This window comes from Schistocerca piceifrons, chromosome X (genome assembly GCF_021461385.2).
Source record: "Schistocerca piceifrons isolate TAMUIC-IGC-003096 chromosome X, iqSchPice1.1, whole genome shotgun sequence".
Taxonomy (NCBI): domain Eukaryota; kingdom Metazoa; phylum Arthropoda; class Insecta; order Orthoptera; family Acrididae; genus Schistocerca; species Schistocerca piceifrons.
In genome coordinates this window covers 353,854,338-353,874,227 of record NC_060149.1, presented here as the reverse complement: position 1 = coordinate 353,874,227, position 19,890 = coordinate 353,854,338, and the positions used below count along the sequence as shown (strand labels likewise).

The following is a 19,890-nucleotide window of genomic DNA, read 5'->3' as shown; positions in this document are numbered from 1 at the left end:
CTCAAAGTGCAGGATAACAGCCTATGACAAGCCACCAAGCAGTTAACTAAAATACACACTAGGATGCCACCTCTGCACGGCGAGAGAGGACTAGTGTTCAGAGCCCAAGATAAAGCCAACACACTCACTAATGTATTCAAGAAGAAATTCACCTTAGCAGAGGCACAGGACCAAGAACACGAAAGAATGGTCAGGCAGCAGCTAGCTGCATTTCTCGCAGTGGAAGATGACGTCGCTGATGACATACCTGCCTTCTCAGCAGAGGAGGTAGCCAAGGTCATCAAGTCACTGCCCACAAAGAAAGCCCAAGGCCACAACCTCCTCACCAATGAACTGCTTAAAGACCTGCCCCAGCTAGAGATAGAAAAACTCACCGAAATGTTAAATGAATCGCGTTAACACAAAAATTCCCAAAGGAGTGGAAACACGCAAAAGTGGTAGCAATCGCTAACCCTGGAAAAGACCCAATCTTCGCCCAGAACCACCGATATGAGCGCCTCCTACTGGCCCACATAGAACTGTACATACACAGAGAAGATATCCTTCCCAAATTCCAGTTTGGATTTCGCAACAGACACTCGGCCCTATAACAGCTTGAGAGTGGTCAAAGCCAGCACCAAAGCCTTTAACTGGAAAGGCTATTGTGACCAATTGCTGCTACACGTAGCCAAGGCTTTCGATAGTGTGTGGCACACCTGTTTAATGTACAAATTATACACACTAGGGTTCCCTGGCCAGGTTGTTAAACTGCTGAAGAGCTAGCTAGCAAATCACACTTTCTGCGTTAAAATGAACACTGCAAAGTCATCAAAGTGCAACAAACAGGGAGGAGTACCACAGGGGTCAGTACTTGGCCCAGTATGTACAACCTGACACTGCCGACACAACTGCCCCACAGACTCGAACAGCCCAGTATGCTGGTGATTCAGCATTTTTTGCCACCAGTAGCAACAGGACAATCTTCACCAACAGGCTTCAAAGCCTGTTAAACAAAACCGCAACTTGGGCCAAGAAATGGTGCAATCAATATTGGAAACACCCAGGCACTGATGCTCACACAAAGAAAAGGCAAACACTCCCCTGTTCACAGGAGATGAGAGAATATCCAACTCAGACTCTACAGACGTGATATACCATGGAGAGGGACAGCAAAGTACTTAGGAGTTACATTAGATCAACGCCTAACCTGGAGAGCCCACATCAATGACCTCAAAAGAAAAGCTACTGCCAGACTAAATGAGCTATATTCCCTCCTCAATGTAAACAGCATTTTAGCGGCAACAACGGGCATGCCTGTCCTGTCTGGGGCTATGCAACCAAAACCTATATGGGGAGGCTGCAAAAGAATCCAAAATAGGTCACTAACACGGGCATTACACATTCCTATGTGCTTTCCCATGACCGACATGCATGAGGCCGTGTATATGAAGATGAAGATGAAGATGCTGAAAGTGAATTTGCGGTCACATTCTATGACACCGCAAGTAAACCCGAAAACAAATTGATAAAAGGTCTAAGGAAGTACCCAGAACTCCAACAAACATACAAGAGACCAAAAGCAATCCCCTTATAAACAGAAGGTAGCAAGAAAAACAAAAGCATAAAAAGTTAGGCCATTAACAAAAAGTACGAGCATGCTATGCATGCGAACTTAAATTAAACCGACTTCTTCTGAAGAAAGTGTCCATAGGCAATACCATTTGCCACAGACAATCTCAGGGCATGAGATGGTTATAATACACGATCAGCAGCTCCATAGCTGAAGACCAGTCTTAATGACACAGACTAGAACTCTTAATTAAAAGTCAAGTGGGATAAGAAGTTAACGCCAATTTATTAAAGAGTTACATTTATGTAAAAGCGGACCTTTAAAATTAAGACCTGTCATAGTGAGCAATGCTGTTAGTGTCTTCTGGCACAGTTACTTCCTATTTGTTCAGAAGAAGGGAATACTCTGATTCTTGTACTTCTCAATAACGTGACCCCTGATGCAAACATCCAGGCAGCCCCAATGCAAATCACATGTATAAAAAGATCCAGGGAAAAAAATCCAGCAATTTTTACTCAGACCTAAAAGGGTCTTGCTTTTGATGTCTTGTGGTTGGCTATACAAGTATAACGTAATATTAAATAGTATACGCATTACTACATCAAACAACACAGTTTTATCAAATAATTTAAGGTAGATACTATCACAGTTCTTAATGATAACCCATGGCTGGCATCTTCCCCACACATTATATCACTTACCAAATCTCAGATATGAGAACCATCAAAAATATTAAATACTGTATTATCATAGAATGATATGAATACATATGACACTAAACCATTCATGAATGAAATTTCTTATTCACAATCAGTGTTTCTATCATATTTCAAGACACCACAAGCATAATCACCGCATTCAATGAATGGCTCATTTGGCCTATACTTTCACCATCATTATTGCATTACCTTAAGTTACAACACTACCATTTTCTAACAGGCTATGTACGCAAATAAAGATGTAAGAAAAGAAAGTGAAGAATTCTTCCTAATCAATAACTTGTTCTCAACACATCTTACTTCATCCTTTCAGCTTGCTGCCTGATGTTATATCATTATTTTCTACACAGGCAAACAAGGCATGCAACAGAAGCATTTGCAAAACCCCCACTTCACAGTAGACAATAATTGCATGTTATTCAGTGAGCAGCTGCATAAATTCATGCAAGAACCACTATTTCCACAAGAGAATAAATAAAATCCAATAATTCATTACAGTACTTTTCAAATCAGAACTTTTGCTCTTGTTAGCAATCTCTCTGGCCTCATCTGTAATACGCACTGGGTGTTACAAAGTCAGCTCCACTGAAGGAATGATTAAGAGTGTTTGAGGCCAGCCCATAGCAGCCAGCCACCGCAGGTCCTGGAGCTAACACCTCCAGGAAGCTTCACAGTACCACCACCAACACCCGCTATTTGTGTATACAGGGCAGTTACTGTGTGTGTTGTGGCTGTTGCTGTTCAACTGTGTTAGGTGTGATCTGCAGAACCTACTACAGAGAGGGTGTGCAACAACGTGTTACCAGAAAAAAACTAATGTGACCTCCCATCTACACTGCTAAGCCACTGTCGAAGGTCCCAGACCCTACATTGGAAGCCAGGAAACTGGACCACATAAGAGGAAAACGAACTCAACGTGTGGGTCAATTTACAGGTGAGAAGTGTGGCTGACACCACATAGACAGGCACGGAGAAGAGCATATAATTTGACAAGTGCGAATGATTGAGCAACAAGCATGTGAACCAGGAGCACAGCATGATGTGGAGGCCAGGTCTGAGTCAATTTATGTCAGCATAAGAACTGACAGGCCTGGTCTATTGCCACCAGCAACTAAACATCTAGGTCAATGATTCTGTGCATACAATGCTCTGCACATGCTATCTGTGACAGCTTGTCGTGCTACATAGCCAGGTGACCCACACTAGTTCGTCTGCACCCATACCAGTGTCCACTGGAAGGGATTCTAAATCCCTCCCCATGAAAAGGCACGGTAGGGCCAAAAATGGCCAGGCTTCTGTTGCTACCTCCATCACAAGACTGGACTGGAGAGAGCACGACATTTGCTGGCAGTAGGCCCAAGGGTGCTCTGCGACTGGACAGGGGAAACAACTCTGTAGTGGCACAGCCTGATCCTGTGCACAGGTAGCACAAGATCTTCAATATTGCAACCGATTGCTGGGCAGTAGAAATTATGCTGTGCCAGAGCCTTCATCTAAGACATATCCCAGTGCAATGCATGCAGCATCTAGAGTATGTGAGGACTCAGGTCTATGGGACAACCACTGGACAGCTCTGAGTCTCTGTCACAAGCATGATAACCCCTGGACGATGAGTCCGGCACACTGTATGAGAAACGTGGACCACACTGAATCTGCTCCCAATGGGGAGTGCTTGGGCCGTCCCGTCTGCACTGACTTGCTTTTCTGGAAAAGCAGGTTGTTGTCATCAATGCCTGCTGCAAGATATCATCCAATATGACAGAGCTCCTGTCGATCAATCAGCTGCATCGACAGTATCCTTTACCTGGCAGCGCAGCAGACGCCATTGTAGCCAATTATCCCACTTTTCTGTAGTCTTGTCGAAACAGGCAAACGGCAGTGGGGGAGAAGGCTTCACTGCAGGTCCCTATCTCACCTTCCGTGCAGCTTGAAAGTGCATCAATTTCACATTCTGTTTCAGCAGCAGTAGGATTATGTAGGATTCCAGCTACAAAAATGCTTTCTTCTTGCCACTACTGTAGTGAGAACCTTGCAATGTCGTTGGCTTTGTTTGGCAACTCTGTTGTCATAACAGATATTTGCGGGTGTGGGACTGATTTACCATGCTAAAGTTGCTTGACTTTTTCTTGTCATCTAAATGAAATTTATTGAATAATACCCACTTACGAGTTATTTAGTAAAGTAAACTTCCTGGAGTCCAACAAGGTTGTTTCATGCATAAATTACCCCTGTTCCCACCCCTCACGTTTCAAGCTATCTACCTGAGCTAAAATTAGGGCAATGAGAGTATTAACTGCAGCAATGCCTTGCCCACATATTTGTGAAGTGCTCACTTTATAAAATGGTTGCTGCTTTCAAACTTTCAAAATCTGTTCCAGTTTGCTGGAAAAGCTGTATCTTACCACTTCCATTAGCTACTAATTTAATTCAGCTGCTAACGAGAGAGAGAGAGAGAGAGAGAGAGAGAGAGAGAGAGAGAGAGAGAGAGAGAGAGAGACAGAGAGAGAGAGAGAGAGAGAGAGAGAGAGAGAGAGGGGGGGGGGCTTCCCCCCCCCCATTTAAGAAAATATACCAACATTCCCCTACAATGAAGAATAGAATGGAGATAGGCTATACATGTAAATGTAATTGTCTCGAGGAATTGCTAATTTTTCCAGAACTGCAGAAATTTTCTTTCTAGAAATGAGAAACTATAAGGCTGCCAGAAAGAATAAACAACTATTAATTCATAACTCAAATGAGAATATAAATTTAGATGGTGAATGAATGAAAGAAAAACAATAGCTGGGTAAAAATCTTCCATCTGGTCAACTATAGTTCAGTACTGCCCAATACGAGCATAATGCAGTCTACTGCACACCTCGCAAAATCCATACCTTCAATTGAACATTTTCTCAGTTGTGGGTTTTGCATGTGACTTTCTTGTCCATTTTATCTCCATGTTACTTCACCCAAAGGAAACAACATTAAGCATTAATGCTACAGTGTGACTCCCTCGGCTATGAATGAAAATAACCTGGTAACAACTTCGTCTGCTTTATTACTGCGGAGTCACTTCTTTTTCACAGACATCAAACTTAAATAAATAAATAAATAAATAAATAAATAATGGTTTGGTAGTTACCTGTGTGTCAAAAACATTTTTCAAAGTGATACCAAACTGGTTGAAAAGATTGACACTGTCGTTTCGGCAATCGTGAACAACCTGAAAAAATAAAACATTTGTTAGGGAGAACAAAAAAAATGCAAATTGTGCAAGTAATAACTTTAAATAAAAGGCCAAGTCAGTACAGCTGAAAATCAATCTCCCCCCTAATGCAGTGTTCATAGGTAGTGAACACTTGTCCGATGACCAAGTCAAACTGCACTGGCAGTGGTAAAAACTAAATTTAATAGTACATACAACTTAGAAAATAACTTGAACATAGAATAATAAGCAAAAATTGCCTACAGAAAAGTGAGTTGGTTGAATACCACAAAGAACCTGTGTCCACTGCTTAGCACTGCAGGAGCAGGAGTATATACAAGTACGTACACATACAGGGTGGTCGGAAATTCCCGCTACAGACTTCTAGGACTTGTAGAGGGGAGTGAGTCCATCGTATTTTGAATAGGAACCCATGTCTGGAAACATCATCCAACGAAACTACAGAGCATCAAAGTTATAGGCGCAGGCATCTGTAAATGTACGTATACACGGGGTGATTCTGTGAAGAAGTTAGGAGAATGATAAATGTATTAATTTGAAGTAAGGATCCCTGTACCGGAAACGAACGAGTCAAATGTTATAAATGAAAACCAATCTGATACCTCTGACAGTTGAAAACATGTACCGGTTTTTGTGTTGCGAAGAGTGTTGGTAACTTTCAATGGTGGTAGTCTGGACAAAAACGAGAAAAAATGTCAAATAAATGTGGGCTCTAAAGTGCATACCTTAACAGCTATATACACCTGCTCAGTAGAGGAGATGTGTTTTACATTAGCGAAGATGAACAAATGGTCATAGCTCTTCAGGTATGCAATTAAGAGCCCATGTTTACTGGACATATTTTCTCGTTTTTGTCCACACTACCACCACTGAAAGTTACCAGCCCTACACTCTTTGCAACACAAGAACTGTCAGAGGTATCAGAATGGTTTTCGTTTATAACCTTTGACTTCTTTGTTTCCAGTACAGAGATCCTTACCTCAAATTAATACATGTATCGTTCTCCATCATCCTAGAAAGTCTGTAAAATCATCACGGAATCACCCCGTGTATACATACATTTACAGACGCCTGCGCCTATAACTTTGATGCTCTGTAGTCTCGTTGGATGACGTTTCCAGACAAGGGTCCTATTCAAAATACGATGGACTCACTCCCGTCTACAAGTCCTAGAAGTCTGTAACGGGAATTTCCGACTCCAACCACCCTGTATGGTCAAGAGTATATAGGAACTACTTAAAAAAACAACACCTTGCTTACAGAACACATAGGCTAAGCTTGTTTTACTTTGAAAATCAACCAACAGTGTCTTTACAACATTTCAGAAGGTCTCCATCATGAAGAGATGAAACATTAAACAACATTGTAATATACCTAATATATTGATACCCACATAACATAAATATATCTCTCTCTCTCTCTCTCTCTCTCTCTCTCTCTCTCTCTCTCTCACACACACACACACACACACACACACACACACACACACACACACACACACACACACACACACAGAGTGGTGAGAGAGAGAGAGAGAGAGAGAGAGAGAGAGAGAGAGAGAGAGAGAGAGAGAGAGATTCAGATGGCTGGGAAATTGCTGTTCAATTTAATTTATCAGGGATGTTTACAAAATGTCACAGCACACGCACAATTGAAAATGTCCTTCAGATTTGATTGATCAAACAGTCTAAGGGGGATCTGGATTTAACTTCAATATAGAGCAGCCCTGGGCTCTTCCCTTGAGTAAGTCTGGATAAACACATATGTCACTATTCAAAGGAAGGACTTTAGAATAACACTGGATCCAATGGCAGAGGTGTCGAAAATTTCTTAAAGTACTGAATACAAAATTATGTAGGTTCACTTACACAAAACAAGTATCTACACACAACTAGTGTCAAGCTTGTCCAGAACTCCGGAAGGCAATTCAAATGAAGTATGAAGCAACCTTCAGTGATAAGGTTAGGCTTAACTTGCTAACAGTGTGTGCAGGCATACAAAGACAAGTAAAACTATTGTTCTCGATGAGAGAGAGATACCAAAATCAGACATATGAGGGAACTGAAATAATTCAATGGCTAAAAGTGAAAATTTAGGCCAGACTGGGACTTGGACCCAGATTTTCTGCTTCATGTGAACAGTCACCTTAACCACTTTGGGTATCCGAGCACACTTCCAGTCCAACTCAAATTCCCAACTTCCTGCACACTACTTACGTAGCATCCCCCCTGTCCACCATCCTCACTGCTCGCACCATTTAGCTCGATTCTCGCAAGAGGTGCATTCACACTGAAAACAACATGAAATGCCGTCAAGGCATAGTTACTATTATACGTGTGGTGCGTCTTCTTTCAGACACGTCCGAAAGAACAGACACCACACATTTTTGATTCTGCGGCTGTATATCCACACGATGAAAGAGAAATACCAACATCAACTGTATTAGGACACTGAAATAATTCAAAAGCAACAATTGCAAGTTCATGCTGGGCTGGGACTAATAACTGTTGTCCTGTTAATGCTGTTACTACATGCATTTCACAGTTATTCAACAATATATATATGAGGCTTGGAACTTGAATAGTGGCAACTATTTATTCACAACCGATACAAAAGATCTATATGTTTGCACCTGTTACTGTCCTTCAAAGTGCTCACCAGCGATGTGGAAGGCGTAGTATATCATTAGCAGAGCTTATTCTGTTGATGGTGCAAATGGAGCGGTCTAAAATTATGGGGATTCCCGTGTACGACTGTGATGGTGTTATCCTAACGCATTACATTCCTCCATGGCAGACCGTCAAAGCACAGCATTACTGTTCGTTTTTGGAGCATCACCTGCCACCAGCTTTGCGAAAGAAGTGGCAACACTTTCTGCGCAACCCACCCAACATTTTGCACAACAATGCACGTACGCATACAGCGCAAGCTGTGGCTGCTCTGTTTGGCCGATGGGACTGGGAAGTACTGTACCATCCACTATGCTCCCCGGACTAAAGTCCTTGTGACTTTGATTTGATTCCGAAGATGAAGGAACCACTTCGTGGCATTCACTTCAGAACTGCTCCAGAGATTCGACAGGCAGTAGACCGCTCCATTCGCACCATCAGCAGAACAGGCTCTGCTAATGGTATACTACACTTTCCACATCACTGGGAATGGGTTCTACACAATGCTGGCGACTACTTTGAAGGACAGTAACAGGAGCAAACATGTAACTCTTTTGTATCGGTTGTGGATAAATAATTGCCACTATTTAACTTCCAACCCTTGTATATCTGCTGTCCAACTAATTGCCTGATACTGTAGTCACCTTATGTGACTCTAAAATCTAATTGGTTTCTTATGTAGTAAATAAATGTGACAGCGTCAACTGATGAGAAATATCATGTTAGTGTAATAAGCCAAATAAACCCAAGAAAACAGATGGGATGAATTTATAATACTGTCAATGTGAGGTCATTAGAGATGGAGCATATGCTCTGATTGAGGAAGGGTGGGGAAGGATATACTTTTTAAAGGAACCATTCTGGCTAGGAAAACCACAAAAAACTTAAATGTTGATAGCCAGATGGAGATTCGAACTCCTGTCTTCCCAAATGTGATTACTGTTAATAATAACTGTTCCACTCAAGATACATTCTTTTGAGCTGTACGTAACAAAATGTCTGATTATAATCAGTTTCTCATAATACATTTTTTGTCTAGAAGAAATAGAGGAACCATAAGTGTAATAGAAAGGTGAGAAAGAAGTCCGTCTCTGGAGATACATATGAAGTGCACCATGTAAAATCCTCTTGCAATATAATAAATATGGTTCAACCTTCACTAATCCCCTACAAAAATCACGGTGGTCTTTTAACTTCCTCTTATCTGAAACGAACAACCCCTCATAGCATGACTCCTCCCACAACCCTGTGCTAGTGCTTCAACTTTTGTATGCATCTTGTTTTGCATCCACTCTCACAACTCTGAACCACACTCGTTTCTCTCTCTCTCCTAGATGTCTTTCTCTCAGTACCACTACTGCTGTCCTATTCGCCCATGCCATTTTTTCTATGCACCTTCCTTGCCCTTCCACCTGTTTTTGCATATTCGCTTCTTCTTTAACCATCCCTTGCACCTAACTTGAGGCACTGGTCAAGTTTAAAAGTGTTTCTTGGAATTTTCATTACTTTCTAACACAAAATGCAGATGATTACAAACTGTTGAACAATTCCATGTGGCTATATTTCACCCAACGTGGAATATATCCACTATTTCGAAAACAAAGTTTTAAGTAAGGATAATGGCTTATCTAAATTTACATGGATACTCTGCAAATCACATTTAAGTGCCTGACAGAGGGTTCATTGAACCACCTTCACAATTTTCTATTATTCCAATCTCGTATAACGCGCGGAAAGAATGAACACCTGTACCTTTCCATACGAGCTCTTACTTCCCTTATTTTATCTTGGTGATCGTTCCTCCCTATGTAGGTCGGTGTCAACAAAATATTTTCGCATTCGGAGGAGAAAGTTGGCGATTGAAATTTTGTGAGAAGATTCCGTCGCAATGAAAAACGCCTTTCTTTTAATGATGTCCATCCCAAATCCTGCATCATTTCTGTGACACTCTCTCCCATATTTCGTGATAACACAAAACATGCTGCCTTTCTTTGAACTTTTTCAATGTACTCCGTCAGTCCTACCTGGTCAGGATCCCACACCACGCAGCAGTATTCTAAAAAAGGACGGAGGCAGTCTCCTTAGGTCTGTTACATTTTCTAAGTGTCCTGCCAATGAAACGCAGTCTTTGGTTAGCCTTCCCCACAACATTTTCTGTGTGTTCCTTCCAATTTAAGTTGTTCGTAATTGTAATACCTAGGTATTTAGTTGAATTTATGGCTTTTAGATTAGACTGATTTATCGTGTAACTGAAGTTTAATGAGTTCCTTTTAGCACTCATGTGGATGACCTCACACTTTTCGATATTTAGGGTCAACTGTCACTTTTTGCACCATTCAGAAGTCTTTTCTAAGTCGTTTTGCAGTTTGTATTGGTCTTCTGATGACTTTATTAGTCGATAAACAACAGCATCATCTGAAGACAACCGAAGACGGCTCCTCAGATTGTCTCCAAAATCGTTTATATAGATAAGGAACAGCAAAGGGTCTATAACACTACCTTGGGGAATGCCAGAAATCACTTCTGTTTTACTCAATGACTTTTCAATTACTACGAACTGTGATCTCTCTGACAGGAAATCACAAATCCAGTCACATAACTGAGACGATATTCCATAAGCACGCAATTTCACTACGAGCCACTTGTGTAGTACAGTGTCAAAAGCCTTCCGGAAATCCAGAAATACGGAATCGATCTCAAATCCCTCGTCAATAGCACTCAACACTTCATGTGAATAAATAGATAGTTGCGTTTCACAGGAACGATGTTTTCCAATCCCATGCTGACTGTGTGTCAATAGACCGTTCTCTTCAAGGTAATTAATGTAATGTAATTATGATTGTATACAGGTGTTGCAGGCAACACTTGTGCACGAAGCCAGCTAACTCAATGGTTCTCTAACATGTTTTCTCTTCCTGTCTAAATAAAATTTACATCCTTTCAATTCCAGGCATTTTTTCCAGACTTCTTAATGTATCACACATTAGCATAGTTTCATCAAGAACATCATGCCAGACTTGCATGAAGAGGATTTGTTTGATGAGAATGGAACCAGTACCTAGATGTTTGTCGTATTAAACGTTGAGTTGACATAAGGTGGAAATTATTTACATTCTGCCAGAAGTTTCCATTTCTATCTCAAGGCTGATGATAATCATGTTGATGAGCACTGTAAACTGTTCCTTGAGACAGTGGAAAGTTCACAAATTTATTTTCAGTGCTTGAAACCAAAAACTAATTTGTAATCATACTTAGTTTTTCTTCCATTTCTTCACAAGAAACTAGTTTTTTAATTTTATTTAGCATTCCTTTACACGATTCTATCTGCACAATCAATTTTCATCTGTCTTGGTAAGGATCATACGTATGAAATGTACGTGCCCTAGCCTGTATTGTTTGCTCCACTTAAACTGAGTGTAAAGAATATTTGAAACTCTAATAAAGAAGACTCCTTGGCACTTTTTTTACTATAAAGGACTGATCCTCAAGGTGTTTGCACTGACGAAATAAATAGCCTGCATTCTATGAGTAACTGTGGAGTTTCATGTCAAAGTACTTCAACAGTTGGGTAAACAGCTCATATACATCCACCCACAAATCCAGAAAGACTCTTTCATCAGGACAATATACAGAACAACACTGTGTTAGCAATGAAGGACACTCTGGCAATAAGAGAGTATTCAAATGCTTCCCCAACCAGTTTAGTCACCCCCAGTGACACACTACTTGCAACAAATCTTGCCTGAAAGGAAACCATGTTGGGACCACTGAAAACATTCAAACACATGCGACAGGAACAGACAAATCCAATGGAGACAAAAAACTTGAAATTTTCATTTTGATTTGGAGTGAAATTTTTCTTTAATTTTAAGTAATCAGCTTAATAATCACACCACCAGGAACTGCTTGATACCTATCAACTGTTGCTTTATCCTCTTACCATAGATGTCACATTACAGTAGGAATAGAGATCCATGTGGTGTCAGAACACTACTGTATTGGCAATTAATATAGTCTTTTGAATGCAGAGCTACCCCTCGTCCTCGTCCTCCTCCTCAAAGTAGCTCCTCCATTTTTCTTACAAAGCTGATAGGACCCATTCCAGTTCATCCACCAAGGAAAAATCTTTAACAGTATCAGCTCTTCACGTGACAGTTACAGGTGCTCATCAATTGGTAATGAAACTGGAGATTACTTTTAGCAACATATTTAACTGTGTTAAAAACCATATGTCTTATTTCCATACTACGTGAATTGCATTTGTTTTCATGGATTCTACAAATATATATTTATGGACTCTTCAGTGGTAAAGCCACCTACCAATACATTAATGTTAGATTCTTGTTCTTAATATTTCTTTACAAATTTGGTCAAAGGTCAAGCTATTTTTATTATTCTCTGATATTGCTTCTCTCTTTATTTTAGTAAGCATCCTTTTTTCTAGATATATGTTGTTATAAGGGCTAACAGACAGGAAACTTGAATTACTACTGAAGATCACACAATAATAGCTTAAGAGTACGCTTATGACAAAACACACATCTGTAAAAGATGATACACATATAGGCTACATAACATACTTTCTTCAGCCAAAAGATTTCTGTATATCCTTCTTGGTTTACGTATTATTTTGCTTTAGGCCATGGTGCAAATCTACAGACCTTAATAATCTTTATCACTGTTCATGTAATATTTCTGTTGTTGACTTTTTTAAAAACAGAATCTTGGCTCTTGTATCACACCAAAGTTATTATTCTGCATCTACTTCTACACTCTGCTAACCAATGTGAAGTGCATGGCAGAGGGTACTTCCCATTGACCATGCGTTACAGTATCTTCCCGACCCATTTTCAAATAACATATGTGAAGAATAAGTATTAAAATGCCACTGTGCACCTTGTAAGTAGTCTAATATAATCGATGTGGTTCCTACAGGAGCAATACATATGAGGCTGTAGTAAATTTTTAGATTCATCACTTTATACTAGCTCTTGGAACTTTGTAAGCAATATTTCATGGGATGGTTAGCATCTGTTTTCAGGTTTTTCAGCATCTCCATTATGCTCTCAAATGAGTCAAACAAATCTGTGACCATTCATGTGGCCCTTAGTATTAATTCAATATCACATTAGTTCAATTTTGCATGGATGCCACACACTTATGCAATATTTTATAATGGGCTAAGCTGGAGTTCTGCAGTCAATCTCCTTAGCAGAATGACAGTACTTCCCCAGTATTCTATCAATGAACTAATGTGCCACCTGCTTTGCCAATGACTGTGCCTGTGTTGTTCTTCCATTTCATATAGTCACAAATTTTTACGCCAAGGTATTTTAACAAGTGGACTGATTCCAAGCGTCTTTCATTGATATTGTAGTCATGTGATACTAAATTTTTGTGTAGAACAGAATTTTACATTTCCAAAAATTTAGGTTTTAAGATTCTACAACACATAATACCTCTTCTCACAGGTGGGTATGGCCTGTGCTTTCTCCCAACCACTGAGCAAAGTTTTTTTGTTTGAGGGATCTACGGTTTGCTACAGTTAAAGTTCTGTACACAATCCTGTATAGATTCCATTGAACCACGGGGCTTTGTTCAACTTCAGTGATGCCAGACTGCTGATAATAATATCTACATCTATATTCCATAACTCTCATGCTTTTGCAGTTTACCTTCAATTAGGATTTGATGTCCAGTTTCCAGTAAGTGCGCCAGGTGCACAGTAACATTTCTCATGTAAACTGATAATGCCACAGTGCTTACAAGGTATACCCTACAGTCAGTCCGTACACTAACTTTCCATATTACACGAGTAAGTTCTATCACAAAGAAACTTACATTTGTTCAAGAGACTGACTAGCCATATTTGGCAACTGGAATCTGTTACACATGGCACACTGAAGTAATGTATGTAAAGAAATCCTGTTGCTAAAGTAGGTACACAACTGAACCTCTCATTTTAACAATCAACTTTTGTACAAGACAGTTGTTAATTTAATGCTGTTTGCGGTAAACCATATTTTTCTTCTAGAAACAAGTCAGCATATCAGTCAGGTGGCAAAGGAATTGATGTAAGCAAAAATGTTTCTGAACTTGCAGCTGGATTCACCTTGTACTTTCAATAGACACAGCATGTTGTACTGGTATCACGGGCGAGATAGTGCACAAAAAATACAAAGTGTTTCAATTACCCCCTCCCACTTACAACACTACTTTTTGAAGGAATCTTGTGGCTCACCAGGTGCCAGAGTTAGCATATAACAACCTAATATGAGTAATGCACATGAAGGCAAGAGACCAGGTTGAAGTCCCAGTCCAAAGCACAATTTTAATCAGCTGAAGTTTTTCATAAAAACATACACATTCTGCTGCAGATTGTAAGATTCCTTTATGTAACAACCTTTTCCACTGTCCTGCCTTGGCCTATAGAAATAAGAAGTGCTACTGAAAAGTTCCCAGTATGTATGTGTAGGTTGTGAAGTCTAGCTAATATGATGAAATGTCATCAGGTGGTACCACATAAATTCTTCAAGAGTTAGTGGCTCAAGTGGCTTTGTGCTAGGTGGTCATGTTTAACTGCTACATAAACACTACATACTGAGGCATGCATTTTGAGAAAACACTTTAAGCCACAATCAAACTTATGACTGATCCAAATGTATTCAAGATGGCAAAACATTTGTTTTATGATGCTTCTGTTTCAGGACAGCAGTCAACTGGCGTTAATACTGAAAATGTCACTACTGTTCAGAACATGGTGCTGGAAGATCGTAGACAGATCGTCCAAGATGTATGCAATGTCGTGGAGCTGTGTTACAGGGTATGTCAGGGATTTTGTCCAACAAAAGTGGCGCAAGGGTGGTCACTTGGTCCTCCATGACAAAACAAGGTTACACGTTGCAACTGATCACCAAGGAGTTTCCAGTGAAAAACAAAATGACAGTTGTTTGAATGATATTTCTGTCTTTTGACCAAACAAACTCCTTTATTTCATATTACTATCACGATTTCAGCCTTAAGCCATTATCAAGTACAACAGTATTGGGTACAATTAGACTTTATTAAGTGAAGTAATTATCAAGATCTATTGAACTATGTGTCTCACTGTGTAGATAAGGAAAAAATTACCGAAATTTATGACAGACAGTTAGCGAACACATTTTTCAGCTGTAGTTTTCAGCTGTAGGACAACAGAGCAATAGAATGAGCATCAGCAGGTTCAAAACAACTGCAAAAGGATACAAGATGACTAGGACAAAATTTCTAGTTGGTATGATGAATGGCATCTAGCTCTAAATATTGAAAGATGTAAGGTAATGCAGAAGAGTAGGAAAAACAAACTCGTCTTGTTTTGATACAGCATTAGTAGTGTCCTGCTTGATGCAGTCAATATGAAATGGACCGAGCATGTGAGGAATGTGGTAGGAAAGGCAAATGGTCGACTTCGGTTTACTGGGAGAATTCTAGGGAAGTGTGGTTCGTCTGTAAAGGAGATCGCATACAGGACACTAGTGTGACTTATTCTTGAGTATTGCTTGAGTGTTTGGGATCCGTACTAGATCGGATTACAGGAAGACATTGAAGCAATTCAGAGGTGGACTGCTAGATTTGTTACTGATAGTTTCGAACAACACATATGTGTTACGGAGATGCTTTGGGAAACTCAAATGAGAATACCTGGAGGGACGGTGACATCCTGTTCAAAGAATGCTACTGAGAGAATTTAGAGAACCAGCATTTGAAGCTGGCTGCAGAATGACACTGTTGCCTCCAACATACATTGCACGTAAAGACCACGAAGGTAAGATACAAGAAATTACGGCTCACATGGAGGCATATAGACAGTCATTTTTCCCTCATTGTATTTTTGAATGGAACAGGAAATGAAATGGCTAGCAGTGGTATGGGGTAACCTCTGCCACACACCATAAGGTGGCTTGTGGAGTATCGATGTAGATGTACAGTCGTTACATGTGCAATGAACATGGTCTCATATCATTCAAACATTGTTACATGGCTATGGCCCAAAAATATGAAAAGATTATCAAAATGAGAGTTGTTCCTTATCTGGGATATTCACCCAACCTGGCACTGAGTGACTTTTCTTTCCCAGAATGAAACTTGAGTTAAAGCCGAAGACTTCATACAGTTGAGGATATTCAAATAGAATTGCACAAGTGGTACTAAACAGGCTCACAAAAAATACATCCCAAGGATCTTTCAGTTCATGGAAAAAGAGCTGGAAGTGGTGTATACACCCCAAGTCGATTACTATTGATAAGTCCCATAAGATTTCACACACATTTGAACATTTGATTACTACTGAAGGTCATGGTGATACGTAATGTCCAGGTTAAGTGTAAATTTATTTGTTAGGGTATTCCAGGAACTTTTAGGTAGCACCTCACAGTAGTGTAACATCAGCAGAAGAGCTTGTCGCACATGCATGCTCTATCACTTACTCACTATGTCTCTTAGCTAATCATAATGCGTATGCAAGTGGCTACATACCTATTCTACACACATTCAATAGGTTTACGATGTAGAGTAGAGTCATCATTTGAAGAATATGGTACAGTATAAATGTAATATACATCATCACAACTCCTATATGGGACATGTCACACTCATCTCTCTGCTGTTATGGGAGTCTCAAGTTCACAGAAGTTAGGAACTTTAGGTACTTCCTTCTGCACATTCCCTGTGCACACTTGTTTAGGCATCATTGCCAAAATGTATTAGAACTATAAGCGAAGTTTGCAGCACCGAACACCGGTTCTAAGTTACATATTGTGAAGTAATAAGTGTTTCACATTGAGGAACACTATCAGGACATGCCCAGCAGTCACTGACCTGTTTCACTCACATATTTACAAAACATCAACTGCAGTCCCTATCCACTTGCAGTGACAATAACAGTACATGAGGATGTGGCAGGAAAGAAGAAAATTAATATAAAAAAGCAGTGCATTCACTAGAGGAAGCAACTGCAGTCCTTATCCACTTGTAGTGACAATAACAGTACAGGAGGATGTGGCAGGAAAGAAGAAAATTAATATAAAAAATTACTGCATTCACCAGAGGAAGTAAGTTTTATCTACTTTACCACCTTGTGATGAAATGTTTTCAGAATAAAGTTACATCAGATCAAAAAGTAGCAGTGAATGTGCCAAACATTATTAAAGTTTGCTTATGACTGAGAACAACCAATGCTTGAACCCCTTCACCTCCATCTGTGAGTACTGCTTCACGGTGTCACGGCAGTTTACGGTGTTTGGAAGTTTATGATATTGTTTCATACGTCCAAATAATAAGTAATTATTGTGGGACTTCTGCAACTGCCACAAATTCCAACACACAGTTCTAAATTTAGAGCACACTTTATGATAAAAAATGTAATTTATCAGGGAAAAAGTTAAGCAGGAGTATTAATAACAATAGTAAAAAAAAAGTGGATTAAAAAGTTTCTGGCATTACAATGAGCTGCCAAAATTGTAGTTCAACCTTCTTGTCCAATATGCTATAGGGACAGAACCAGAAGGAATTGGATCTAATATTAATGTAGCAATTTGTTTGCCAACAATGGATAAATTGTGGCACAGAGTCATGTCATGGTAGAACTCCTTCCAATAAAAGAAAAATTCCACATATTTCAGTGCTAATACTTCCACTTTAACAGTGAGAACTTCAGCTGTTGAGAGAGACAAAAAATTTGTTTGTTGACGAGGAATACCCTGAGTTACCCTAAACCATGACAGAGGTAATTGTCAATAAATTTTTCAGGCATTGTGGTGGATGACTATATCCTAATTTAGGAGTTGATGTCAGAGGCTCTTGTGTGTAGTGTAAGTTTTGAAATGCATGAAAACGTTAAGTATCATTTGTAGTGTTCACTCAAAACTGAACACTAACAACAACAACAACAACAACAACAGAGCCAAGGTTCTCAACACTTTTGACTTAGATGTTTAATTGCTATAAATTAAAATAATGAGCTGTTTAGATATAATCTAGTATTCTGAAATTAAACAATATGTAAGTCATGTTGATATAAGACATCATTTAGCTCACATTAAATGAACTTTTGGCCATTGTCAAGTGATAAACACTGGCATTCATGTGATGATGGGAGTGTGTTTCTACTAATCATAACGTCACTGGTGTCTGGTCTATTATCATACAAAGCATTCTTTCCTCTACATACTTTCTAAGTGAAGCCTTCAATGCCAGTTTTTATATTATGTTTTTGTTCTAGTTATAATATTATATTTTAGTCATCTGGTTTGCCTGGTGAGTCTCTTGCTCAGTTCATCGCCACCCAAAACCACCAGTTTCCGTGACTGTTGTGTTACATTCTTTATTAAGAATTGGAATGATTTCATAATTGACAACATTTACAATTTTTTGCAACATTCTCACTTAGGCATAGTCCATATCAATTCAGGCACGCTAGGAAAAAATCTTACCTTCATAGTCTCAGATGTTATTGAATTTAGCATATGTTAAAATGGACTAAGTAAGGAACATGGATTTTTTTTTCCCTCCAAAAAAATTTCTGCTCCAAGATACAGACCTCCAAATATGACACTGCACATACCATCTTGAAAATGCAAATTTTGGAAAAAATTTTAAAATTCTGTTCCTCTGGAACAGTTCTATATATTTTGTTGGGGGTTTTTTATTTGAAAGATAACTGCTTTATGATTACAAAGAAATCCTCCATTTGGACTTATCTGTCAAAGTTCTTTTACTACAGCATTCTGAACTTTTTTAATTTATGGAAAAACTTTTTTTTTCCAAAAATGCCAATCCATAAAATTTTGATAACTTTTTCTGTTGATTAGTACCATTAGTACCATACAGTTCTACATTCCCTGAAAAGGAGAGCTTCCACTTCTAGGTTGAACAGGTTTTACAGCCAACCTGTTTTATTACCACATTATCATGTAAAAGGCTCATAAAAATCGAAACCCAGCCTTGCTTAACATAATTTTTGTTATGAAAGATAAGTGAGAGACTCATTTTTTTCAAGCATTTTAAAAGGTTCGAAAATGTATGTGAAAGGTCCAAAGACTTAAAGGTTTCAATTTATACAACTTCTGTGCACTCTGTTTTGTACTGAAATTAGCCAGTCAATGAACTAAAAATGTATTCCACTGCTTCGGTATCTTCCTTTGATATAGAGTGATGCCTTCCTGTTGAACCAATATGAACTGGAGCACTTACGATTTTCACAACATTGTGAACAGGAAGTGAGCAATGATGGCGTTGTTACTGTCCTTCAGCTGGAAACCTATATCCAGCAGCTGGTCTATGTGGTAGCATAAAGTTCACTACAATTTCGTTTAACTCATAACTGGTGTCTATAATCTCTGCAATCCACCGGTCACAGTCGTACACACACGCCACAAACATCCCCCTTCTCAGGTTGTGAATCTGAATACTACCCTGCTGTTTCTGAGGTGTTGGCCGAATGAACAAAATTTCTTCTTCTTGCTCTTTAAAGTGCTTCAAATATGAGTTCGCCGATCAATTTGAGTCCAAAAATGTGTTTCCTGAATTCCTTTCAAAGGAGTAGTTTGTTTGGACCATTCTTCTTTTTTCTGCTCACGGAATTCTTCGATTTCCTCTTTGGACAAAAGAATGAGGGCTGTGGAAGTGTAATATTTCACGACTCTTCTAAAATCCTCAGCATTCTGAATCGCAGCTGTATATGGTCTAGAGAGATTTTTTTTGTAGCAT

The 19,890-nt window shown here is 39.3% G+C and overlaps 1 protein-coding gene across 1 annotated transcript in view; it reads right to left on the bottom strand.

The window, feature by feature from the left end:
- Nucleotides 1-19,890, bottom strand: part of LOC124722130 (egalitarian protein homolog) — a 70,998-nt gene that overhangs the window by 42,139 nt on the left and 8,969 nt on the right. Inside the window, exon 2 of the mRNA XM_047247334.1 lies at nt 5,393-5,473. Coding sequence (XP_047103290.1) covers nt 5,393-5,473 — 81 coding nt within the window. The remainder of the gene's footprint in view (nt 1-5,392; nt 5,474-19,890) is intronic.